We start from the raw sequence: 26,508 nt of genomic DNA on the forward strand, positions 1-26,508 counted from the left end.
GCCTGTCCCAGCTGCGGATCAGGTGGCCTTGTTGTTCACCCCGATGTGAGCCTTTGACACTTCAACCACAGGCGTCAGTGCTCGGTCTTGGGTTTTACTGGGGGCCCAGGGTAGCTCTGTGGCCTTCAGCATCGCAGTGGGCAGGCCCGTGACCTTGTAAACGTCGGCCCTCCCTGCCCGCAGCTCTCACAGCTTCGGGCTTCTCAGGTCCTTGGAAGCTTCTTTACTTTCTTCTGATTTACGACCCATGTTTAACTCCTCCCTCAGAACAGTCTTTCTCCATGACTGCAGCCCTCGTTCTGGTTTGGAGTTAATGTCCAAGCCAAGACCCGGAAGGAGGTACCAAGCGGCCCGGCCTCACCCCAGGCTTTGCTCCCGGAGGAAGGGGCCCCTCCGGCCACTCAGCTGGCTGCAAACAGCTGCTTTTGCTGCTGCCAGGAGCTGGTGCTGAGCGGCGGCGGGGGTGGGGGGGGAGAGGTATTTGGAGCCGACCGGTCCCAGGATTAAAGCAAGTTTGGGTTCAAGTTTGGGTTCGTCATCACCCACCCCAGGCCAGAGTCGGCCTCTCTCCTGTTATGGAAACACAGCCCCAGGCAAAAACGTCCACATCCAATGCTTTGGTTCCAGTTTTAACATAACAGGATAGATCTTAGTTTAGCCAGAGGAGAGTTCCAAGGGAGTTTCCTATGCCAGGCCTCTTAAAAACAGGAGACCAGCTTGGGTCAGACGTCTGGAGGCATCTAGTTGTCACTGCAGGAACATCGTCCTTTGTGAGACAGATTGGAACCAAGATAATTTGGGATAAACAATTTGATATTTTATCTTAAATTTTACAAAATATTTCTTTTTGAGTTACAACAGAAAAGAAAGCATGGCAGATATTGTTCGTGTTCCTTTGTAATTTAGGACATACAAAATTAAAAAACGACTCAGACTAGAAAACAAACTTCTGGTTACCAAAGGGGAAAGGGGGTGGGGAGGGATAAATTAGGAGTTTGGGATTAACAGTTACTAACGACTGTATATAAAGTAGATAACAAGGTCCTACTGTATAGGATAGGAACTGTATTCAATATCCTGTAATAAACCATAATGGAAAAAAATATGAAAAAGAATATATATATATGTGTGTATGTATAACTGAATCACTTTGCTGTGCTTCAGAAACAACACAGCATTGTAAGTCAGCTATACTTCATTAAAAAAGACGACTCCCTCATTGCCGCTCAAATCTTTGTCCATTTCATTTTGTAAAAGTAGGATTTCATTTTAAACTGTACTAACCAAAGATGGGCTTAATTGAGTTAAACTCCTGTAATAATCCAGGGGATACTGACCCTCAGGCTCCTGGCTTATGACAGGTGGTGAAGGCAAGAGGTGAACAGGCAACTTTCCCTACAGAAGAATCCGGTGTCTTTTTGTTCGTTCGTGTAGCAGTTCCTGAAGTGGGAGGGCACGGAGGGCGTGAGGAAGGGAGCTGGACCCGCGGGTCCCTGCTGAGGCTGGAGGGTCCCAGAGCAGCCAGGCCAGGTGCTCAGTGGGGGCAGCGGGAGGAGGGGCTGCCCTGCCCCCCCCCCCCCACCAGGGCAGGTGGCGGCCCCGGGGCTGGCCCCTGGCTCTCTCTGGACACACTGGTAGCTTCCCCCTGGGGATCCGATTGCGAACGTGGTTTCCCTTTTTCTGTCCTACATGAAGCCATTCTTTTTCTCCCCAGACCAGAGGGGAAAATAATTGCAGCCGTTCAGTTTTACAGCGTGTTAATTTAGCTCTCTGGTGAATCAAGTCGAAGGCTGAGGGCCAAGCAGTTTATTCAAACAGGAGGCTGGGACTCCTGCCAAGACAGTGGGGTGGCTTCCAGGCCAGCCCCGCCGTGATCCCAGCTACAGGTGGAGCGGCGGGGGCGGCGGGAGGGGAGGCTGTGCGGCAAACCGCTAAAGGGGGCCACGGCCCGGGCAGCTGCGGGAGCGCAGGGGGAGCCTGCCTGACGCTGGCAGGAGCCCCCCGGTCGGGATGGGCCCGACTCAGGCGGGTCCCTGTGCCCCTGGGGGCACCAGGGCTCAGGGTCAGCACAGTCGCTGCGTCCTTGTGCTTTCTCAGACACAGGCGAGCAAAACGAACGCGGACGCCTCAGAGCCATCTGGGATGGGGGTGTGGTTCAGAGTCCGTCCCCCACACCCCCCAGGGACCTCTGGGACCAGCCATCCTCCAGCAGCCCCTCACAGACAGGTGACCATGTAACGTGCAGTCCAGACTGGGTGCACGGAGACAGGTATAAACTGGGACTGTCCTGGGCCACTTGGGACCTGTGGTCACCCCTGTGTGTATAGAACATCACAACTTAAACTGTGCCGTTTAAGTGTTAGGAAAAAAACCTAACAACTACAACAACTACCCTACAGGTGGAAGTAAGGCTGAGGTAGTTGGTATTTTAAAGGGATGAGTTCTCTACTTTCAAAAGGGGTGGGTGGACTCGGTGTGAGGGCAGGGCTGGCACATACCAAGAGGCAAGAGGCCTTTTTAAGGCATCCGGAACATGGACTGGGGAAAGCTGCTTATGATTTATTCTAAAACTGAGATAGGAACCCAGGAGAAGACTCAGCCCACGGGGGCAATATTCCAGTCAAAACGGATCCCGTCTTGTGGGGTGGAACGTTTGCCAGCACACATGGGTCAATCAGGGAGATAAGAGCGCAAGACTTCTAGGTGGTTCCTAAGCAAATGTCACAGAAGCACCAGGTCGTCCACTGGGAACCTCAGTTCTTAGTAACAAAGCATCGTGAGGCACAGGCCTGCCAGCCCCGCCGGGCCCTGGGCAGCGGGTGACAGCACCTGGCCTCAAAGCAGCGCTGGCTGCTGGCGGGAACCTGCTAGAACAGTCAGGGGCTTCGTGAGGACACAGGAGGGAACGTGTGAATGGGCTTAAAAACTGGTGCCGTCGGTGGTGTGAAGAACTGAGCTGTAAGCTTTTGCCCCAGTGGAGAAAGTAAATGTCAATTACTACGGGACAAAGGGCCCGGTTCTCCGGGAAGATGGGGGCAGACACCCCAAGCTGTGTGGGGCCAGGGGGCGCAGGTGGGCGGCGTGTGCTGGGGCCAGGCCAGCGCTTTCCAAGCCCCGCACGAAGAGACACCTCCTGCCGTTCCCTCTGCCAGGGTCTGAGTGGGGTGGGGACTCTGAGGTTGAATTCTGGGCCTCTTTGTCAGAGGCCAAGTCTGAGGATCGTCCTTGTACCACGTGGGCCCTTGGTGGGCTGCAGTCAGAGTAAACACTTGAGCAGAGGCCTGAGTTAACCTTTTTGGGTAAGGAACCTTTGGGGCAACTGGTGAAAGATGTGTACCCTCTCTCCAGAAAACCACACGTCCAAAACAATAAAGACTTTGCATACCTTTGGCAGGGCTCCCAGACCACCGGGGCCTGTACAGTGCCCAGGACTCCTGGGGCCCAGGCTAGGGATTCCCGCCCGCGAGGGACCAAATGAGTGTGGCTGGTGGCCTGTCAGCCCTGCTACCTGCGTCTGCAGCCACTGAAAATGATGGTAACAGGAAGCCTGGATGGTCAGATAGAAAAAGAACATTTATTGTGTTCAACAAGCCAGATTATCATCGTAACAACCTATGCAGCAGCCACTGTTATTCCCTATTTTTCCAGATAGGGAATCGAGACAAAGAGGTAAGACAAGGCACTGATGTCACACAGCTCGGAGGTGTGAACAGATAGATAAGGTCACAAGGCGGGGCTGAGGGGTGGGTTTAGAGAGCACTTCCCTGGGGCGTCAGGAAGGAGAGGGGGGCCGTGCCTGGTCCCCATGTGACCTGTGTCGGGAACCCCTTTTGGAGGTGCCATTGCTTTCCTGACCGTGACCTCACTCAAGCTGAACCCCACGGGTCTCCTGTGTGCAGCTGAGCTCCTGAGCCCTGCCCCACCCGGCCCACTGGTCCTACTTTAACAAAACTCAGCAGCTCCAGGTCCCCCAAATAGGGGAGGCCACGCAGAAAGGGGCTGGTGGCAGGGATAGTAGAAAACCATGCTAGAAGACTCCTCCTTAGTGAGTGTGCAAAAGATGAGGTTGGTAGGCAAATTAGGGCATTTCATCCTAAATTGTACCTCTTAAGGCATCTTTGGACCCCTGTGGGTCTCTCCCCACACTGGAAGCCCAGAAATCTGGTCATGGGATTTGGGGGTGCATGCAACAGAAACCCAATTCAAAGTACCATAAGTGAAAAGGGTGATTTCATGGAAGGATGCTCACAGAATGTCACAGGCTGGACAACCAAGCTGTGTGACAAGCCTGACCCTGGACTCGGAGACAGGATGGACCCAAGGCCTGGAAAGCAGCCAGAACAATCCCTTCCTGATTCCCTCCACGCACCAGCTTCTTCCTCTGAGACATCCCACACCAATGGGGAGTGGGCCTTGGCCCGAAGCGAATGCACAGTAATAACCTCATGGCCCCATTGGCTCCAGGAGAAAGTTCTGGGGCAGAAGCTGTTGGCTCTGGTGCCGCCTGTGACCGGCTCCTGTTTGTTCTTAGAAAGAGGCCTCCTGACATGCAGGCCAGGCAGCCTCTCCCTCCCCGGCTGCCTCCCCTTCCCGACCAGGAAGAGGCTCAGGGGAGCTGCTGCCCGAGGACTCAGTTCATGAAAACAATTACTTGGAACAGTTTCTCCGCTGCTCTTTTTGACGTCGCAGAGGTGGCAGGTCCTCCACAGCATCAGAGGCGGGCCTACCTGGAGCCACGTGTGTCCTGCTCAGGCTGAAAGGTTACAGAGCCAGTGTGGCTGCTGCCACCCAAACCTTCTCCGGGAATCTAACCTCATTTCAATCCTTAGAGAAAAATGACGTCTTTATAGCATTTTATCAAATCACCTCCCTGAAATGTGTTCCGGTGATCTTTTTTTTTAAATTTATTTTTAATTTATTTATTTTTGGCTGTGTTGGGTCTTCGTTGCTGCGCAGCAGGCTTTCTCTAGTTGCAGCGAGTGGGGTCTACTCTTTGTTGCGGTGTGCGGGCTTCTCATTGCAGTGGCTTCTCTTGTTGTGGAGCACGGGCTCTAGGTGCGCGGGCTTCAGTAGTTGTGGCTCGCAGGCTCAGTAGTTGTGGCTCGTGGGCTTAGTCGCTCTGCAGCACCTGATCTTCCCGGACCAGGGCTTGAACCCGTGTCCCCTGCATTTGCAGGCGGATTCTCAACCACTGCGGCACCAGGGAAGCACTGTTCTGGTGATCTTAATGGTTTTCAAGTTTAGGCAATCTGTACTTCAGCAAACTGCTTTCAGCCCTGAGCAAATGACAGATTTAAAAAGGAGCACTCAGCTGATGGTGATGGTTCAGTCAAAAGTAACAGCACAAAATAGTGATTTTTAACTCAGGTATTGAAAAGTGGGACCCAGTGTCATCAGATCCGAAAAACCTTGCCTACGTGTTGTCTGGAAATTCTATCCGTTGGGTATGCACTTCTACCAAACCATCCAAACTTAAGAGTTTATTATGTCCTTGTGCGTTTAGACTTATTTTTTTCTACATACATGTAACATATGCATATACATACAGTTAAGATAACCCCACACTACTCCCAGCCAGCTAGCTCAATACAAAGCTGGTTTGTTCTCCCAAATACTGGCATCCTGCTACTCATTAGCTGGTGTGATCTTTGGTCAAAGAAACACATTAAGTCTTCATTCTTACACATTAGTTCACTCGTATGTTCCTTCAAAATCATCCATTTGCCTCACTGTTAGAAAGCACTATTCAGTTTGTTCCCCAGGAAATTAAACTTTGCAGTGATGAGAGAGAAAATAATCTATAAAATACCCAAATCTGATTTTTTCTCCTTTAACACAGTATTTGTTTAAACAATGTAGCACAACATTTATTTTACATTTTTAATTTTTTTTACTAAGGCACATGACGTATAGAAATAGTGAGGTACAAAATGCAAATTTCTGCATAAGATTTTTAAAATAATCCTTTTGGAAAATAAGGTAAACATCATCTTCCAGAGGATTCAGCTTTTAGCTTGCTTTTTCTTTTGGACCAGTTCAACCAGCAGCTTGTACCTAGCGATACAGTCTTCCTGGAGAGAGAGAGAGAGAGACAGAGAGTTGACAGTTACAATCAGAGTGACCCTCGTGGGGTGAGCCTGCCGTGCCCAGCGCTGACCAAGGGCTGTCCTGTCCACCTGGAATTCCCTGGGTGCCCGGGCGGGAGGTGTGATGTGCACCCTGGGGGAGGGGCTGGTGGCTGCTGTCTGTGGGACGGAGACTTTGGTTACTGTGATGGTGACTTTCGACTCACCAGTGGTACTTAACATTTTAACATTTCACCGTTTCATCACAACACATTACTTCAGAGAAACGAAAAGCCTTGAGGCCAGGCATCCACAACGTCATTCTCATTATGCTTTGCCTCTCCCTGGGGGCCCCTGGGACCTTCCTGCGGTAGGGCCACGTCGGCCCAGCCCCACGGGCTACTGCGGGGAGTGTGCCCCGCTCTTCCTCCGGCTCGTACCAGCCCCGCCGAGGTCTTCCAGCCTTCCAGTCAGGCTACAGAACTCGTAGCTTCAGACGCCAGCTGCCTGTCGCTGTCACCCCTTGGGGTGAGGACCCCTAATGAAGCAGGGGAAGGGCCTCATTGCTCTCTTGTTTATCACAAGGTACTTTCCAGAATCCATTTCTGTTTCTGTTCAAAAACACCCCAAAGGCACTGTAAGCCTTCACTAACTTACGGTCACACGTGAACTGGTTTGTGCTCCACAGCAGACGACTTTACCAGAGGCCCTGGACAGAGAACGGGTGTTCATTCTCTTCCTGGAGTTTTGGCTTAGTAGTGTTCTGAGAGAATCTTCTAATAAGTGCCTCTTCCGCATCCCCAAGGGCCACCTGCCTAAAGTGTCACCCTTTCCCTAACAGCCAAGCTGCCCGGCCGGCCCAGCGCTCTGTGGGGGGATGCGGGGACCCTGGGATCTGAGCAGCAGGCCTGCCAGGGTGGGCGGCCCAGCCCAGCCCCGTGTGGGCCTCAGGCAGAGGCTCCTCCTTCAGGCCCAGGGCTCCCAGCGGCTTGCAGGCCACTTCCAGGGAGTCGCCCTGTAGCGGGCGAGCCAGCAGGCAACCTCCCCTGGACCTGGTTCTGACGTGGAGGCGTAAGGGGAACACCTGCAGGATAATAAACCATGCTGCTCATTCCTCCCTGAACCAGGAAGGTTTCCAACCCCCAAGGCAATGAGTTTCTGAGTGTGCTGTCCGCAGGAATCCACGGTTCCAGCTCCTTCATTTTAAGCCAGTGTCAATTCATCACACATGTAAATGCCTGTGTCCCGACAGATGCTAAAGAAATTCGGGGAAAATAATTACTTCTGGCAAACCAGTTGGAGGGGCTGGGAGGATCTGTGTTTCTCAAATAGATCAACTGCTAATGGTTTATTTTTCTCCCTGGGAATTCTCAACTTCCTCATTTTAAAGTAGGTGATAGATAACTAGACTTGTACGCATGGGGACATCCATGGCCACGAGCTAGATTTTCCGACATCAAATTTCAATTAAAAAAAAAAAGGAATGTAAATGAACATCAGTGTGCCCACAGGCTACTGAGTGATGGGCGGAGAAGGCAAAGGAGACTGGCTCTTTTGATTTCTCGGTGTTCCTGGTGCCTCAGACGAAGGGTATGGCTACGAGGAAAGACGCCCAGGAGGCTGTATCAGGAAAGGCTTGGGTTGAAAACATCACACCGGAGGCTCTGCAGCTCCCAACTGTCGGAGCAGAAGACAGAGGCCGGACAGGGCCTGACTTCCCACAGGGGCTGCCCCCTTCCCTCCTATCTGAGTTGGCATTTGGGAACTCTCTGCAGATGTGTTTAAACAGACACTAAAAGCTGTACACTAGGAGGAAAGGGCTACAGAGGACAAGCGGGATCCTGATCCTGAGGGCAACCTCTCCCTGACCCCGCCCCCAACACTACTTCCAGCCTTTGGTCCACAGGTGCCACCGCTGAGACTAGACAAGTTACACGGCAGAACTGGTGACCATGGCGACGCCGGCCGCCACACGTGTTCCCCGGGTTAAAGAGCTGTGAAGCGCTGGAGGGGCTCGTGATTCTGTGGGAAACCTTCTCCTTGCTGGCCGAAGGGAGCCTCCGCCTGCGAGGGAGGCCTGGCCCTGCGCGGCCCTCGCAGCGACAAGGATGCTGCCCGGCCGTCCCCGCCCCGCCCCTGCCGAGCGAACGCTCCAGAAGGTTGGCGGGATTGCTGTGGGGGCAGGTTATGATCTATGCGTGGGGTTTTCGCTGAGAAAACATAACTGGTCTGTATAACGATTCAGCTTGGAATCTTGACCTCATTTACACTAAGCAGTCGAGTGCAGATTCACAGGCTCTCGGGAGACATCTAGTGGAAGGTAACTGGCAGGAAAGATGAGGCGGATAGAAAGACGCGTAGGAGGAGGGAAAGCCGGTGGACCCGCTGCAGCCCGCGTCCGTGTGATCTAGACCCGCTCCCGTGTGATCTAGACCCGCTCGGAGGCCTTCCTTCCCGGCGTCACCCACCTTACTCTTGGACGGGACACACTTGGCGATTTTGTCCCAGCGGTCAGAGGATCCCTTTGGGTACTGCTGTAATGCTAACTCCAGAAGCTTCTGTTGGCTCTGAGTCCAGGGCTCCTCCGTGGCTCGCGCTCGCTCTCTCTTCTGGCTCTCATCGTCGCTGGACTCGTGCTGTTCCGACATGTCGAAGTCCTTCTGCCTCTTTCCCCGGACCTTCTCCTCCAGCTCGGGCGGCCGGGCTGGCCTCCGCCTCCGAGGCCAGCTATCCTCCGCGGCCTCCGGATCGGCCTCCTCCTCGCCGTCCTCCTCCTCCAGCTCCCCAGCCTGCTTGGCCTCCTCCCGCTGAGTGATGATGTCGTCCGGCAAGGTGGTGGCGGCCTTGGGGGGCCGGGAGTTCTGGGCTGTGGATCTGAGTTCGGAGAGTCTGACCATTCCTGTGAGAAAGGACACACGGAGGGGAAGGGCAAGGTCAGTTCCGGTGACAAGAGTCAGGACAGCTGCCTTCACCACAGCAGACAGTGCGCTGGGCATTTTGCATGTATTGTATACTTAATGTTCACACTATTCTATAAAGACAGCCATCGTGACCCCAACTGCACAGAGGAGGGAAGTCAGTCTCAGAAGCAGCAGAGGTGGGATCTGAACCCACTTCTGTCTGATTCCAAGCCTTTGTCCTTCCACCGCTCTGAGGACTTCGGGGGCCTCCCAGGGCCAGGTTGCGATCAGAGGATGAGAAGGTCCCTTTGAGAGGGGATAAGCGGCTACTCTCGAGGTATGGAAAGATGTTCTTCAGAATCTAGGGTTGTTATTAGTTCCGCGAGCGCAAGTACAGTGAATCCGTCAGACCTCCCGCTGGGCTAACCCTGCACGGGGGACCGCCCCCCCCCCCCCGCCAAGCTGCTTCCTGTGCCACCGCGATGCCTCGCTTGACAGAAAAGCACACTCCTCGTGCCACCCACGGGTGTGTTCAGCCACGCCTTTCCCGCCCTGCTCACACACTCCCGACCCCTCCTGTGCTCTAGGAAGAGCTGTCTGTGCCCCACCGCCTTTTCAGGAGCAGGTTTCTGGAGACTGTGTCGCAGGGGAGCGTCTTTCACAGAAGCACGTTGTGCGCTTGGGCCTCCACACGCAGACCAACAGCCGCGCTGGCAGGAGAGCAATCTGGAAATGCCCTCCTCGCTGGAGACCGCAGAACCGCACGCCCCGTCCTCTCCAGGGGAGACGTTTCGAGATCTCAGGGTTTGCTGGTCCCTAGTAGGTTACATCGAGTGCACGGACCTGTATTTAAGTGGAGTTGGAAGGTTTAGGAGGTATTTTCTTCTTGGTTCCGAGCAAAAAGTATGGGGACTTGAACAAAATTCCACTTAGTCTTGGAGGAAATGGATTTTTTTTTTTTTTTTAAATTATTTTTGGCTGCGTTGGGACTTCGTTGCTGCGCCGGCTTTCTCTAGTTGTGGAGAGCAGGGGCTGCTCTTCGTTGTGGTGCGCGGGCTTCTCACTGTGGTGGCTTCTCGTTGCGGAGCACGGGGCTTCAGTAGTTATGGCATGTGGGCTCAGTAGTTGTGGTGCACGGGCTTAGTTGCTCCGTGGCATGTGGGATCTTCCCAGACCAGGGCTTGAACTCGTGTAACTGCTGCACCACCAGGGAAGTCCCTGGAGGAAATGGATTTTGAGAAACATAGATTCTTGGAGAAGCTGCTTGGCCTGTCCCGAAGGACGCTTTGTGTGTGTGGTGGCAATGGTGCACAGTGTGGGGAAATGGCGCAGACTGGCTTTCCCCTGCATGCCCCCCTCCCCCCAATACTAGAGAAGAACAAGGTTTTTACAGTTCCTCAAACTTATTAAGTACATCTTAGCACCACTGTGTGTGCAGGGCTGCATTGGCTTGTGGGTGCTTGTAATTCGATCCCTTTCACAGAGATGACCAGTAGTAGAGTCCATTGGGCAAAACAAGTTATTATAAAAAGGGATTTATTTTGAAGGCACGGCTTTAGATTAATGGGATGGAGTGGGTGCTGACTCACCTGGGGAGCAGGTAACTGAATCCTTCAGTTGCTTGGCTTTGGTTGTCACCTGTTTCAAAATATAAAAGCAGAGAAAATCTGACTTTCCATATGTCTACTGTAGGTCAAGTGACCTCTTTCATAGAAGGTCCGTGTGAAGGAACAGAGTTTACTGAATCTTAGGCCTGGATGGACCCTCAGTCATCAGTTCAGTCCATTTTCTTAACCAACATGGAAACTGAAGCCCAGAGAGATTAAATGAATTACTCCAAAATATCCATCTAATCAAGTAGCAGAGTCAAAACAAGAATTCAGATCACCTGATTACAGCCCCATTATACAAGGCTGCCTGTGAAGATGTACTAGTTTCCAGAATCACTATACAAACACGTCGTGTTTTTTAGTTAGAATTTCCTGAAAGAGTATCTTTCTTCACTGGAGAATATTATACCATAGGGGTATTATGAACAATGGGGAAATTTACTCTTAAGCTAACGATGTTATAATACAAAAGTCTTTTCTTCCTATCCCAGAAAGAAACCCTAAGAGCACCAAGATTGACACTAGCAGAAGGACCTCTTGGTGGAGTAGTAGATGGACCCAAGACCCATGAGACATTTACATACACAAGTGTGGATCCACAGAAATAATGTTTTCTTTCTTCTGTATAAATGGTATTATATTGTACATCTCACCCTTTAGCTTGCTTTTTTTAATTTAATGATGTATTGGAGGTCTAGATAGATTTCCCTTTTTAAAACTGAGATAAAATTTACATAGAGTGGAATGTACAGATTTTTAAATGTACATTTCAATGAGTTTTGACCAAAAAAACCCCATGCAACCTACATTCTAATCAAATTATAGAAAATTTCTGTTATCCTAGAAAGTTCCCTGTGCCCCTAAATCCATCTCTACCCTGCCATAGACAACCACTGTTCTGATTTCTATTATATATAAATAGGAGATCAAAATTAATTAAAAAAAATTAAAGTTGGATAGTTAACTGCCCCAATGCACTTATTAAACAAGCCATCCCTTCTCCATTTATTTAAAAGGTTAACTTTATTAAAATTATATTAAAATTACATTTCATTGTATACATGGAATACATACTTTGTATTCTATCCCCTTAATCCGTGTAAATTCTTGAACAAACATTTTGCTGCTTTAATGAAATTTGAAAGGAAAACCTCAGAAAGCATGCTCTAACATCCTCAGAGCTCGGAGTTAGAGCTCATATTCAGTTTTGGTTCCACCTCTGATTAGCTGGGTAACCTTGAGCTATTTCCAATCCTCTCTCTCTCTCTCTCTCTCCCTCTCTCTCATGTATTACCCTCTGTAATATGTGGATAAAACTGCTAATACCTTTTGTCTGGTAGGGATGTTTTAAGTTTGAAATAAGCTCTTAGCATGCTACCTAGCAAATGGTAAAGGCTTATAATTACCTATTATAATTGATGTGGATCATTTGTTTTCCATTCATGCAAAAGGGCAGAATTAGAGAAAATATTTAAAGCTGCTTAGAAACACTCTTCAATTTTATTCCCTCTCTGTGGATGACCTTGCTTTGTATTTTATGGGAAAAAACTTGAAGTTATCCAACATGAGCTTCCCTGACTTCCAACTTTCCCAACTCAAATTTCTGATTGCACCGCCATATATCTTTCCCACATTTTATATAACCTACACATATCCTCTTGTACATTTTGAATCACCTCTACATTACTTACAATACCTGATACAATCTAAATGCTATGTAAATAGTTGCTACTGTGAGGCAAATACGTGTTTCGCTTTTTACAACTTTCTGGATTCCCCCCCCACCCCCCAAATATTTTCCATCCGAGGTTGGTTGAATTTGCAGGTGTGGTGCCGACCATACCGTGGGGCTTCCATCTGTAACTGCCGTTAAGTGTCTTATTTAGACGTCTCCTAGCTCCTGAAACTAAACAACTCCCAACCTAAACTCATCAACTTCTCTGCTTTCCCCCCTTCCTTTTCCTAACAGTACTATCATCCCAGTCACGTAGGGGCAAAACCAAAGAACCAATTTTTGGACTTTTTTCTCCCTCCCCAACCAGCTGCCACGTTCTTCACAATACTGACCCCATGTGTTCCCGTCTCTCTCAGATCTCCACCACCTGTATTAGTCCTTCATTCTCTGACTGAATTAATATAACAGCCTTCTAACTGGTCTACAACTTACTTATTAGCAGTTCCCATGGAATAATATCCCCAAGGCAGAGTTCTGATCAGATACCTTTCATGGCTCATCAATGACCATACAACAAAGTGTTCAATTCTTAACCTGACACACAAGGAAATCCACAGTCTGATCTATTTTCTTTCCTATGTGCATCCTTCCTTTCAGCGAACTAAACAATTAATGCTCTCCAGATGGTCAGAAATTCTCTGCTCTGTACTCTTGGCCATTGTTAACATTTGTCTTAAATGATTTTCTTTTCTTCATCAAACCTCTCCTTAAATATCTATCCGTCCAGAGCCAAGTCATCCTTCGAGATACTTGCAAGTGTGACTTTCTTCTTGAAGACTTCCCAGATGCCCACCACCAGGACTACCAAGTCTGGTGACAATACCTCTCCTTTCTCAATTTCTACTGTATTTTTAAAGATTCTATATTTTTACATCATAATACAATAAAATTACCTTTTCGTCTTCTGTTGCACAGTTCTATGAATTTTAACACATTTATCGATTCATGTAACTATAGGGTACACAACCTCCATATAGGATATGGAATAATTTTTTTTTTTCTCCTGCATCTTGTTATTTAACAAAATATTTTGGAGATTATTCCAGAATAGTACACAAAGACCTCCCTTGTTCTGTTTCTTAAGAAACAGCTTAACTGAGATACAATTCATATACTATACAATTCATCCACTTAAAGTGTATAATTCAGTGGTTTTTACTAAATTCAGATATGTGCAGCCATCATTGTGGCCAACTTGAGAACATTTTCATCACTTTGAAAAGAACCCCCATATCCTTTAGCTATCATTCTCCATCCTCCTTATCCCACCCCATCCCTCATCAAGCAATAAGCAACTACAAATCCCTGTCTCTACAGATTTCTCTGTTCTGGACTTCCATATGAATGGAATCATACCATATGTGGATTTTTGTGGCTGGCTTCTTTCACTTAGGGTAACGTTTTCCAGGTTCATCCAAGTTGTAGCATATATCAGTACTTTATTCCTTTTTATTGCAGAATAGTATTCCATTGTATGGATATACCACATTTTGTTTATCCATTTATCAGGTGATAAACATTTGTATTGCTTCCATCTTTTGGCTCTTATAAATAATGCTGCTATAAACATTCGTGTATAAGTTTTTGTGTGGGCATATGTTTTCGTTTCTCTTGGGTATATACCTAGGAGTGGAACTGAGGAGTTATATGGTAGCCGTGCTTAACTTTTTGAGGAACTGTCGTACTGTTTTCCAATATGGCTGCAACATTTTACATTCACATCAGCAGTATATGAGTCTTCTGATTTCTTTACATCTTTCCTAAAACTTGTTATTACCCAACTTTTTGTATTATCCCACATCCTAGTGGATGTGAAGTGGTATCTTGTGGTTTTAATTTGCATTTCCCAAATGACTAGTGATACTGAACATTTTTTTTCATGTTTATTGGCTATTTGTATATCTTCTTTGGATAAATGTGTATTCAGATCCTTTGCTCATTTTTTATTTGGGTGATTTGTCTTTATCATTGAGTTGTAAGGGCTCTTTATATATTCTGGATACAAGTCCTTCATCAAATAAATGATTTGCAAATATTTTCTCCCATTCTGTGGGTTGTCTTTTCCCGCTTAGTGGTGTCCTGTGAAGCACAAAAGTTTTAAATTTTGATGACATACACATTTTTTTTCTTTCTTTTTTTTTTTAGTTGCTTGGACTTTTAGTGTCCTATCTAAGAATCCTTTTGTCAAATTCAAGGTCATGAAGATTTACCCTTCTGTTTTCTTCTAAGAGTTTTATAGTTTTAGCTCTTACATTTAGGGGAATATTGCAATCTTAACAATGTTAAATCTTCTGATCCATGAACAGGAGATATTTTTCCACTTATTTTGATCTTCTTCAATTTCTTTCAACAATGTTTTGTAGTTTTTAAAGTTTGTATTTTTTGTTAAATTTATTCCCAAGTATTTTATTCTTTTTGATGCTATTGTGAGTGCAATTATTTTCTTTATTTCATTTTCAGGTTGTTCATTGTAGGTATATAAAACTAAAACATTTTTGTATATTTATGTTTACTGCAATCTTGATGTACTAATTCCAATAGTTTTTTAGTTAATTACTTAGTATTTTGTATACATAAAATCATGTCATTAGCAAATAGGGACAGTTTACTTCTTCCTTTTCAATCTTATTTCTTTTTCTCAGCTAACAGCCCTGGCTAGAACCTCATATAATGTTGAATAGAAGTGGTGAGAGCAGACATTATTGTCTTGTTCTTTATCTTAGCAGGAAAACATCCCCTCTTTCACCAATAAGCATGATATTAACTGTGGGTTTTTAGTAGATGTTCTTTATCAGGTTGAGGCATTTCCCTCTTATTCCTAATTTGTTGAGTGTTTCTATCATGGAAGGATGTTGGATTTGTTAAATGCTCCTATTGAGATGATCTTGTTTTTTAACTCTATTGATATGATTAATTTACATTAATTGATTTGCAGATATTGAATCAACTTTGCATTCTTGGGATAAAACCCACTTGATTAGGGTATATAATTATTTTTATAAGTTACTGGATTTGGTTCGCTGTATTTTGTTGAGAATTTTTGCATCCATATTCATATGAACTATTAGTATGTAGTTTTCTTCTCATGTCTTTGGTTTGGTATTAGAGTAATACTGGCTTCACAAAATGTGTTGGGAAGTATTCATCCTCTTCTATTTTGGGGAAGATTTGTGAAGTTTTGGTATTCATTCTTCTTTAAATGTTTGGTAGAGTTCAGCAGTGAAGCCATCTGAGCCTGGGCTTTTCTTTTTTCTTTTTTTTTTTTTTTTTTGCGGTACACGGGCCTCTCACTGTTGTGGCCTCTCCCGTTGCGTAGCACAGGCTCCGGACGCGCAGGCTCAGCGGCCATGGCTCACGGGCCCAGCCGCTCCGCGGCATGTGGGATCTTCCCAGACCGGGGCACGAACCCGCATCCCCTGCATCGGCAGGTGAACTCTCAACTACTGCGCCACCAGGGAAGCCCTGGGCTTTTCTTTTTGAATAGTTTTTTTTTTTTTTTAATTACTAATTCGATCTCTTCACTTGTTATAGGCCTATTTCGATTGTCTATTTCTTCTAAACTTGATTCAGTTTTAGTAGTTTATGTCTTTCTAGGAATTTGTTCATTTCATTTATATCTATTAGAAAAACAGGTATCTAACTTCTTGGCATACATTTGTTCACAGTATTCCTTTACAGTCCTTTTTATTTCTGTAAGGTTGGTAGTGATCTCCTTTTTCATTTCTGACTGTATTGAGTCCTTTTTCTTTTTTGTCAGCCTAGTTAAATGTCTGTCAATTTTATTGATATTTTCAAAGAATCAGCTTTTTGGATTCATTGACTTTTCTCTATTTCTTTTCTAGTCTTATTTCATTCATTTCTGCTCTACTTTTTTATTTCCTTTCTTCTCCTTCCTTTAAGTTTAGGTTGTCATTTTCCCATTGTCTTAATGTGGAAGATTGAATTATTGGTTTGAGGCCTTCTTTCTTAATAAAGGCATTTACAGCTATAAATTTCCCTCTACGAATTACATTAGCTGAATTTCTTAAATTTTGGTGTGTTGTGTCTTCATTTTTCATTTGTCTTTAAGAATTTTTATTCCCCTTGGAATTTCTTCTTTGATTCATTTGTTGTTTAGGAGTCTGCGGTTTAATTTAGACATATTTGTTGATTTTCCCAATTTCTTCCCTGACACTGATTTCTAATCTCATTCCTTTGGGATCAGAGAATATATTTGTATTATTTCTATCCTTTTAAACTTATTGAGGTTGTTTGATGGCCTAGCACATGGTCTATCTTGGAATATATTTCAGTTTACTTGAAGAATGTATATTCTGTTTTTGTTGGATGAGGTGTTATAGAGATGTCTGTTAGGTCTAGCTGGTTTATTATCATTCCATTTTTCCTTGTTAATCTTCTGTCTAGTTGTTTTATCCATTATTGAAAAGTGGAGGCATTGAGGTTTCCAACTCTTATTGTTGAATCATCTGTTTCTCTTTTCATCCATCTCAATTTTTGCTAAAAGTATTTTGGTGTTCTGTTATTAGATGCACATGATTTTCACTGCTATATTTTCCTGGACTGGCCTTTTAATTATTATAAAATGTTCCTCTTTATCTCTAGTAATTTTTTTGTTTTAAAGTCTACTTAATCTAATATTCGTATAGCCACTCCAGCTTTCTTACAATTGCTATTTGCATGATTATCTTTTTTCTATCCTTTTACTTTCATTTTATTTCTATTTGTGAATCTAAAGTGTGTCTCCCATAGACCACATAGAGATGAATCATGGTTTTTTTTATCGTGTCGGATAATCTCTCTTTTGATTGGATTGTTTAATCCATTCACATTTAGTGTTGTTGATATAGTTGAATTTGATTTCTTTTAACTTTTAATGTCTTTTTTGTTCCTCTATTCCTCTATTATTGTTTTCTTTTGCATAAGTGAGTATTTTCTCATGTAGCATTTTAATTAATGATTTTTTTTTTTTTTTTTTTTTTTTACTATATTGAGTTTTGTTTTTTTTAAGAGGTTGCTCTAGGGTTTACCATATACATCTTATGACAGTCAGCTTCAGATTTATACTACCTTAATTCCAGTGATATACAGAAATGTTACTTCAGTATAGCTCTATCCCTCGGCCCCCGACCCCAGCCCCAACCCCAACCATTTTTTGGCCATGCTGCGTGTCTTGTGGGGTCTTAGGTCCCTGACCAGGGATTGAACCCAGGCCCTCGGAAGTGAAAGCATGGAGTCCTAACCACTGGACTGCCAGGGAATTCCCTAGCGCTATTCCCTTTACCCCCATACTGTAGTATGGCCATTATACATATTGTATCTATTCATGTTACAAACTCAGTAATATTCTTATAATTACTACTTTACCATCTGTAATGGTTTACTCAGCCCCATACAGCTTTGCTCCCACCCACCTCCTTTGTGCTGTTATTGGCAAATATATTAGACAAATACTACCTTTCTATATGTTACAGGTCTGACAGTAACATATATCTATTATTTGATACAATTGCTTTCTAAATCAGTTAAGAAGAAAACATTTATTAATACTGTCTTTCATAATTACCTTATTACCTTCACTGGTGTTCTTTTTCATGTGGATTCAAATTACAATCTGGGGTCACTTGTTTTCAGATTGAAGAACTTCAGTTTTTGTTATCTTGAAAATGTTTTATTTTGCATTCATTTTGATAAATAGCTTTGCTGGATGTAGGATTTCTGGTTGGCAAGTTTTTCTTTGAGTACTCTGAATATGTTATTCCACTGTCCTGGCCTACGTGGTTTATGCTGAGAAGTAAGCTGTTAATCGTATTGGTGTGTGTGTGTGTGTGGGGGGGTTCCCTGTTAGTCACAAGTCACTTCTCGCTGCCTTCAAGGTTTTCTCCTTATGTTTTACTTTCAGCATTTTTATTATGATGCATCCTTTGTGGATATCTTTGAGCTTATCTGACTCAGAATTCAGCATGTTTCCTGATGTATATAGGTTAGCTTTTTTCAATGTATTTGGGAAATTTTCACCCACCATTCTTTGGATTTTTTTTCCCCTCCTTTCTCTCTCTCCTCTCCTAACTCCCATTATGTGTATGTTGGTGTGCTTAATGGTGTCTCATTTTTCTCTGAGGCTCTGTTCACTTCCTCTTTTGTTTTTCTCTCTGTTCTTCAGCTTGAATACTCTCTGTGGAGCATCTCTAGTGAATTTATTTATTTATCTCTGGCCGTGTTGGGTCTTTGTTGCTGTGTGCGGGCTTTCTCTGGCTGTGGTGAGCAGAGGCTACTCTTCATTGTGGTGTGCAGGCTTCTCTCGTTGCAGAGCACAGGCTCTAGGCATGCGGGCTTCAGTAGTTGTGGCACGCAGGATGTAGACCGCAGGCTCAGTAGTTGTGGCACACGGGCTTAGTTGCTCTGCGTCATGTGGGATCTTCCCGGACCAGGGCTTGAACCCTGCATTGTCCCCTGCATTGGCAGGCAGACTCTTAACCACTGTGCCACCAGGGAAGTCCTCTAGTGAATTTTTTTTTTTTTTTTTTTTTTGCGGTAAGTGGGCCTCTCACTGTTGTGGCCTCTCCCGTTGTGGAGCACAGGCTCCGGACGCGCAGGCTCAGCGGCCATGGCTCACGGGCCCAGCCGCTCCACGGCATGTGGGATCTTCCCGGATCGGGGCACGAACCCGTGTCCCCTGCATCGGCAGGCGGAGTCTCAACCACTGCGCCACCAGGGAAGCCCGAATTTTTAAAATTTCAATTGTTGTACTTTTTAACTCCAGACTTTCCACTTGGTTCTTTTATTTCTTTTAAAATAATTTCTATCTCTTTATTGATATTATTTGTCTGATGCAACACTGTCATTATATCTTCCCTTGTTTCTTTCATCATCCTTTCCTTCAGTTCTGTGAACATATTTACAAGGGTTACTTTGAAGTCTTTTTCTGTGAAATCTGACATTTGGTCACTCTTATAGGGCAGCTTCTGTTGCCTTCTGTTTTTCTAATGTACGGGTCATATTTTCCTGTTTCTTTTCATGGCTCATTATTTTTGTTCAAAACTGAACATTTAGATAATATATTGCAGCAATTCTGGTTAGTGATTTTTCTCTCGCCACACCCCTCCCCAAGTTAGGGTCTGTCGTTGTTATTTGCATGTTTGTTTAATGGATGGCTGGATTTAGCGAAGCCTATGCCCCTCTGCCCCCTACAGCATTAAGCCTCTGATGTCGCTCCTCAGGTACTGCAGGTATGGGTATCCCCAGTCATCTTGGAATGCTAGTGGTATCTGTAGGACTCTCTTCCTCTCTTTACCTAACCACACCCATTAATAAACTACATTAACTGCTGGCTGACGCTTTATTGTTTACAAAATGCCCCAGGGTATAAACTGCTCTACAATCACATCAAATCAAATTGTGGCTTCTTTGAAGGAATGGTTTCTGAAGGCAATGTGTGATATTTATTCTGACTCCTGGAGGACTCCTCCTAGAGAAGGAGTTATTATCCATGAGTTGGTTTGAGAGTCCATGGTTAGTTATTCCTTGTACTGACAGAGGATTCTGAATACAGTACACGTCTTCCTTAGCTTATGATGGAGTTACAGCCCAATAAAGTTTCAACAAGTTTCAGTGAGTTGAAAATGCTTACAATACACCTAGCCTACTGAACATCATAGCTTTTAGCCTAGCCTGCCTTAAACATGCTCAGAACACTTACATTAGCCTAAAACTTGACAAAGTCATATAACACAAAGCCTATTTTATAATAAAGTATTGAATATCTCACATAACTTACTGAATACTGTACAGAAAGTGGAAAAAAGGATGGTTGTAAGTGTGTCAGTTGTTCACCCTCATAATCGCTTGGCTGAGTGGGAGCTGCAGCTGCTGCCGCTGCCCAGCATCACGAGGAGTATGTACTGCATACAACTAACCCAGGAAAAGACCAAAATTCAGAATTCAAAGTATGGTTTCTACTGAAGGTGTATTGCTTTCGCACCATCATAAAGTTGAAAAATAGTTAAGTTGAACCACTGTAAGTAGGGGACCATCTGCATATGTCACAATCTGGCCTATCCATACCACACAAAACAAATAGCTGCTATAATCTGAGTCTTTCAGATTCTCAGTTCTAAATAATAAAACGAATGGGATGTCACTATAGTCACCTTTGAGCCAAACTTTTCTCTCACTTAAAAAGGCAACTTAGAACCTATAAGAAAGAAGCAAAAAGCACAACTGGTCAACTTTCCAATTCTATGTAGTCCAAGATTTATTTTAATGTTCTATCCTCTTTGCCAAGTCCATATCTCCTGGTGCCATGAGATGGTTGTATAACAATGATAACTCTAAGTGATCCTTTTTTTCTTGAGAATTTCTCTTCTTTTCATTAGTGTCCATCTCAGGAGAAGGCATGTATATGGCAAAATAGTTCTGTTTTGGGGGCAAATTTGGCATCCTCAGCAGATCATTTATTATTCTAGGCAGATTAAGAAGTTTCCAAATAAGTGACAGTCTAATAATAAAGCTCACTGTCCAGGGTGTCTCTGAGTATGGCAGTATGCCACTTCAGGAAAGGAAAGTCATCCTTCAGTGAGCATTGGTCACCACCAATTCTATTTCTTTCCTATAGATCTAGATAACTTCAATTACATGGGTGTCAGTTTGCTTTTTTTTTTAAAAGGTATAATTGACAAATAAGATTGTAAGATATTTAAAGCGAACAACATGATGATATATGTACACATTTAAAAGGATTCCCCCTATTAAGTTAATTAACATATCGATACCTCATATATTCACTTTTGTTGTTGAGAACATTTCAGTTCTCTCTTAGCAAACTTCAATTCTATAATACAGTGTTGTCAACTGTAGTCACTATGTTATACATTAGATCCTCAAACCTTATTCAACTTATAACTGAAAGTTTGTACCTTTTTACCAACCTCTCCCTATCTCCCCCATCTCCTAGTCCTGGCAACCACTTTTCTACAATTTTTCTATGAAGCTTTACTTTTTTTTGGCTGAATAATACTCCATTGTGTGTGTGTGTGTGTGTGTGTGTGTGTGTATAAACACATTTTCTGTATACATCCAGCAGTTGATGGACACTTAAGTTGTTTCCATACACTGGCTGTGGTGAATATTGTTGCTATGAAATTGGGAGTGCAGATATCTCTTGGAGATAATGATTTTGTTGCCTTTGGATATATACCCAGAAGTGGGATTACTGGAGCATATAGTAGTACTATTTTTAATTTCTTGAGGAACCTTCATACTGTTTTCCATCGTGGCTGTACAAGTTTACGTTCCCACCAAAAGTCCACAAGGGTTTTCTTTTCTCCACATCCTCACCAGCATGTTATCTCATCTTTTTCATAACAGATATCCTAACAGGTTTGAGGTGATATCTCATTGTGGTTTTGATTTGCATTTCCTTGATGATTACTGATGTTGAACATCTTTTCATATACTTGGCCATTTATAGGTCTTCTTTGGAAAAAACGTCTATTTAGCTCTTTTGCCCATTTTAAAATTGAATTTTTTTTTTTTTGGTATTGTGTTGTGTGAGATCCTTCTATATTTTGGATATTAACCCCTTATTGGATGTGTCCTTTGCAAGTGTTTTCTCCCATTCCATAGGTTTTCATTTTGTTGATGGTTCCCTCGCTGTGCAGAAGCTTTTTAGTTTGATGTAGTCCCACTTATTTTTGCTTTTGTTACCTTTGCTTTTGGTGTCAAATCCAAAAAAATCAACACCAAGACTAATGTCAAGGGGCTTACTCCCTATATTTTCTGCTAGTTTTATGGTTTCAGGTCTCATGTTCAAGTCTTTAATCCATTTTGAGTTAGTTTTTGCGTACAGTACAAGATAGAAGCCTGGTTTTATTCTTTTACGTGTGGCTGTCCAGTTTTCCCAACACCATTTATTGAAGAGACTATCCTTTTCTCATTGTATATTCTTGGCTTTGTCAAAAATTAGTTGCCTGTACTAGTAAAATAAACCAGTGGATTTATTTCTGGTCTCTCTATTCTGTTTTTAATGCCAGTACCATACTGTTTTGATTACTATCACTTTAAAAGTTGAAATCAGAAATGTGATCCCTCCAGGTTGTTCTTCCTTCTCAAGATTGCTTTGGCTATTTGGGATCTTTTGTGGTTCCATACACATTTTCAGACTGTTTATTTCAGTGAAAAATGCCATTCGAATTTTGAGAGCGTTTACACTGGATCTGTAGATTGCTTTGGGTGGTATGGACATTCTAACAATATTAAATTCTTCCAGTCATGAACACAAAATATCTTTCCATTTATTTGTGTCTCATTCAATTTCTTTCGTGAGTGTCTTGAGAGTTTTCAGTGTATAGATCATTCATCCTCTTGGTTAAATGTAAAACTAGCACTTTATTCTTTCTGATGCTATTGTAAATGGAATTAATTTCTCTTTTTGACAGTTTGTTGTTGGTGTACAGAGTTACAACTGATTTCTGTATACTGATCTTGTAGCTTACGATTTTACTGAAATAGTTCATTAATTCTAACAGTTTCGGTGGAGTCTTTAGGGTTCTCTATATGTAATATCATGTCATCTGCAAATAGAGATGACATTGGAGGTGACATATTCATCACCAAATTTATTTCTCTCTGATAGATCTAGATGACTTGGATAACATGGGTGCCAATTTAGTCATGAATGTTTAGTATTACTTCTCACCTATTCTATAATGAATTTTTCAGTTACTCATTCTGCTTTTATATCATGTGCAATTGTAGAAGGTATGGGCTCTGTCTGGCTTAATGGAGATTTATGACTTTTTTCTAGCCTCCTTTTGGGAGAAGACCTATAGGTCCATACAGACAAGACTTCTCTTCTTCCTCAGTATGTGAACAAATAATATTGTGGGCTACTGGCTTAGGTGGGCTTTTGGATAACACTACCCACATGTGTATTAACAGTTACATGGATTGTAGAATTGTAGGGAAATTTGTTTCATCATGTTCTGATTCCAAGCAGAAAATACTTTTATAATTCTTCTTCTTAATGTAGTTATACCTAAAGCTATCTTTAAAATTCTTATGAAATGGGGGCTCTATGAGCAAATCTGGGATATATAGGTTAGGGTGGAGTGAATGAAAGAAACCTAAAATAGGTTTCATTCCTTCCAGTGAAAACACTGATGAAAGTAACAGAAAATTAATTAACAAAATGAAAACTGTATTCCATAGGGTACAGTTAGGATCAGTGGATAGTTATATAGTGGCACATTTCTACTCAACATACAGAAGAGTTTTCCATTTTTCTGAGCTATATAAAGTGTATACTCATATTCCTGGCATCCTCAGATAACTCAGAAAATAAATGTTGGCTATTAGTGATAACCTCAAGTCATATTTTTCAAATTCTGGCTGACTTAATGATATTTTAAGTATTCTAATAATAAAAATTATGTAACTGTGAAGTTCATTACAGTTGGACCCTGAGTAACACAGGTTTGAACTGAGCAGATCCACTTACGTGTTTTTGTTTTTCAATAAATATGTACTAAACTACTACACAATCCACCGCTGGTTGGATCTGAGGAGGCAGAACTATGGATACACAGTTGACTGTAAAGTTATATGTGGATTTTCAACTGTGCGGGGGACTGGTGCCCCTAACTGTCATGTTGTTCAGGGATTAACTGTATTTTCATTCAGTTGTATTTAATTTTGGCCAACTTTCTGTTGAATCTAGCACTCGTTATAACCAGGAGCTACTGTAGTTTTCAAATAAAAACGGCACTCTGTTACCTGAACATTAAATAAACCACCTGAAAAATGTTTCCAGCTGGTAGAGAGCAGTGCTGTTCATTCTTATTATTTCTCCAATGTCTTTAAATTTTTCTCTGGATCCTCTGTCTGGATAGAAAATACAAGAAATAATAATAGTGTACATCTTAATCATTGACAAAGAGGGCCTTCCATTAACTTCCTGATCACCTCTGTAAGTAATGTAGATGGCCAATTACTCGGAGAAAATACTTATGCCAACAGACAATAGTGTAGTTTTGCAGATATTTTTAGTCTATCAGTAAGATATTGCAACAAGCCAACATACATTCACCCACTTTCCTCTTTTTTAAATGGGTTACCCAAATTTTTAGCACAAGGAAGCAATTTTACATTGCATTAGCACATTAGCATCTGCTCAAGGGTCACCATCTATTGACTCGCTGCATCTCTAAGCTATACATAAGACAGAGTTAAGCAAATAATTCAGGGTAATAAAAGAAATCCCACCATAAAGTACGATGCTATCCCCAGACCACAGATTATACTGTGAGAAACCAGTTCCTTCATGAATAAAACATCCATGGTATTCAAAGTGAATATCACTGTAACTAGTAAATTAGATCTAGACTTTAAAGTGGATACTGTCCTCTTGGTAAGATACAGGGTTCTGATGAGTGAGTACAAATTACAAACTCAATATATTAGTAATATAGGACACTAAATAAGATCCAGGAGAAAACATATAAGAATGGTAAATGGGAGATATATATAGAAAAATTTTCATGCAGTCTGCAAGTATGCTTTGCTTGAATGAATCACTGAGGAAATGAACAAGTGTTCAGTTAGAGCTTAACGAAATGCTGAATATTTCTGTGGTTCAAATATTCAAAGGAAAGCAACTGCTTTTGGAGCTCTCTGGAGTTCCAGCCCCATGGACTGGCCAGTGTCTTGGGACATGAAATACCTTGCTCTCAAATTTATCCTCCTTTGGCCCAGAACCTCAGAAAACCAAGAGATTTCACTTTGAAGATGATATTTGATCTAGGGCATGGCTGACAAAGAATAGTGCTGTCCTACACACAGGGTTAAGGTGTAAAAATCAAGTCTTTGCTGAACTAAGAGGACAGTGTGGCTTAAATAAGAGTCAAACAATCTGGGTTCTAGTTCCAGGCTGCCATTAACTAGCTCTGTGGCCTTGAACTTTTTTTTTTTTTTTTTTGCGGTACGCGGGCCTCTCACCGCTGTGGCCTCTCCCGTTGCGGAGCACAGGCTCCGGACGCGCAGGCTCAGCGGCCATGGCTCACGGGCCCAGCCACTCCACGGCATGTGGGATCTTCCCGGACCGGGGCACGAACCCGTGTCCCCTGCATCAGCAGGTGGACTCTCAACCACTGCGCCACCAGGGAAGCCCATGGCCTTGAACTTTTATTTCTTTCTAGAACGCACATCTGTAATAAGTGATTATTATAGTGATTTACAATTGTGTAATGGTTCATAATAACAAAGTATTTTCATGACGCTATCACATTTCACCTGCCAGATACCCCGTGAAATTCATATCACAGGCGAAGAAACTGAAGCTCAGAGTGACATGGGGACCTACAAAATCACACAGCCCATAAAATGGTAGCATAGGACACCAAAGCCAGGTTTTCTTTTAAATTCTGTTCTCTTTCCACTTTACTTCTTTATCCATAAAACAAAAGATTGCATTAATGGTTTCTTTTTAAATCAAATATTCTGTGATTCACTAGATGTGACATTATTTTAGTATTATTATTTTTTTGGCTGCACCACGTGGCACGTGGAATCTTATTTCCCCAACCAGGGACTGAACCCGGGCCCTCTGCAGTGAGAGTGCGGAGTCCTAACCACTGGACTGCCAGGGAATTCCCTAGATGTGGTATTATTAATGAACTATCTTTCAATTTAGGTGAATTACCAAAGATTTATTAAGTATTGACTTAGCATATCACTATACTGAGAACAGTGGTGTATGTATAAGACCTAGTCTTATCCACCTCAAGGAGCTTCCAACGTGGTTATTCCCTTGCATACTCATTCAACAGATTTCCAATTAATTAGGACTGTGCTTATAAGAAAGAAAATCATTGTTTACTGCTTTAAAAGTTTTTTACTTCTAAATCAATGTTGGCTAAAGTAAGGAAAGAGCAATCCAAAACAGGCTTGTGTACTGACAGTTTGGGAGTCTGGCCTCACCTCTCATGAAGGCCAATTCTGTACTATTTTACCCGAGTTACTGCCAATCACCAACTAGGTGAATTTAGTAAAGATTCAAGCCCTTTGTACTTTGATTTCCCCAGTGTGTGTCACAGAGATCTGTTGGTGATACCTGTCACACTATTGATGTATAAACAGGCTGGGTGGATATCTTGTTTCTCTCTCTCCACTATTCTGTTTGCCCCTCCTTAAGCTGTGTCCTCTGT

At 43.4% G+C, this 26,508-nt stretch overlaps 1 protein-coding gene across 2 annotated transcripts in view; it reads right to left on the reverse strand.

Moving 5' to 3' along the window:
• Positions 1 to 5,467: 5,467 nt before the first annotated feature.
• The window catches only part of DNAJC1 (DnaJ heat shock protein family (Hsp40) member C1), a 204,700-nt gene continuing 183,659 nt past the window's right edge, over positions 5,468 to 26,508 (reverse strand). For both annotated transcript variants that reach the window (XM_027121805.1, XM_027121804.1), the window contains 3 exons: positions 10,555 to 10,603; positions 8,534 to 8,964; positions 5,468 to 6,071 (listed from right to left, as the gene is read on the reverse strand). In XM_027121805.1, the coding sequence (XP_026977606.1) occupies positions 6,003 to 6,071; positions 8,534 to 8,964; positions 10,555 to 10,603 (549 nt within the window). In that variant the 3' untranslated portion in view covers positions 5,468 to 6,002. The remainder of the gene's footprint in view (positions 6,072 to 8,533; positions 8,965 to 10,554; positions 10,604 to 26,508) is intronic.

This window comes from Aethalodelphis obliquidens, unplaced genomic scaffold (genome assembly GCF_003676395.1).
Source record: "Aethalodelphis obliquidens isolate GAN/ISIS:26980383/991018 unplaced genomic scaffold, ASM367639v1 scaffold23, whole genome shotgun sequence".
Classification (NCBI taxonomy): domain Eukaryota; kingdom Metazoa; phylum Chordata; class Mammalia; order Artiodactyla; family Delphinidae; genus Aethalodelphis; species Aethalodelphis obliquidens.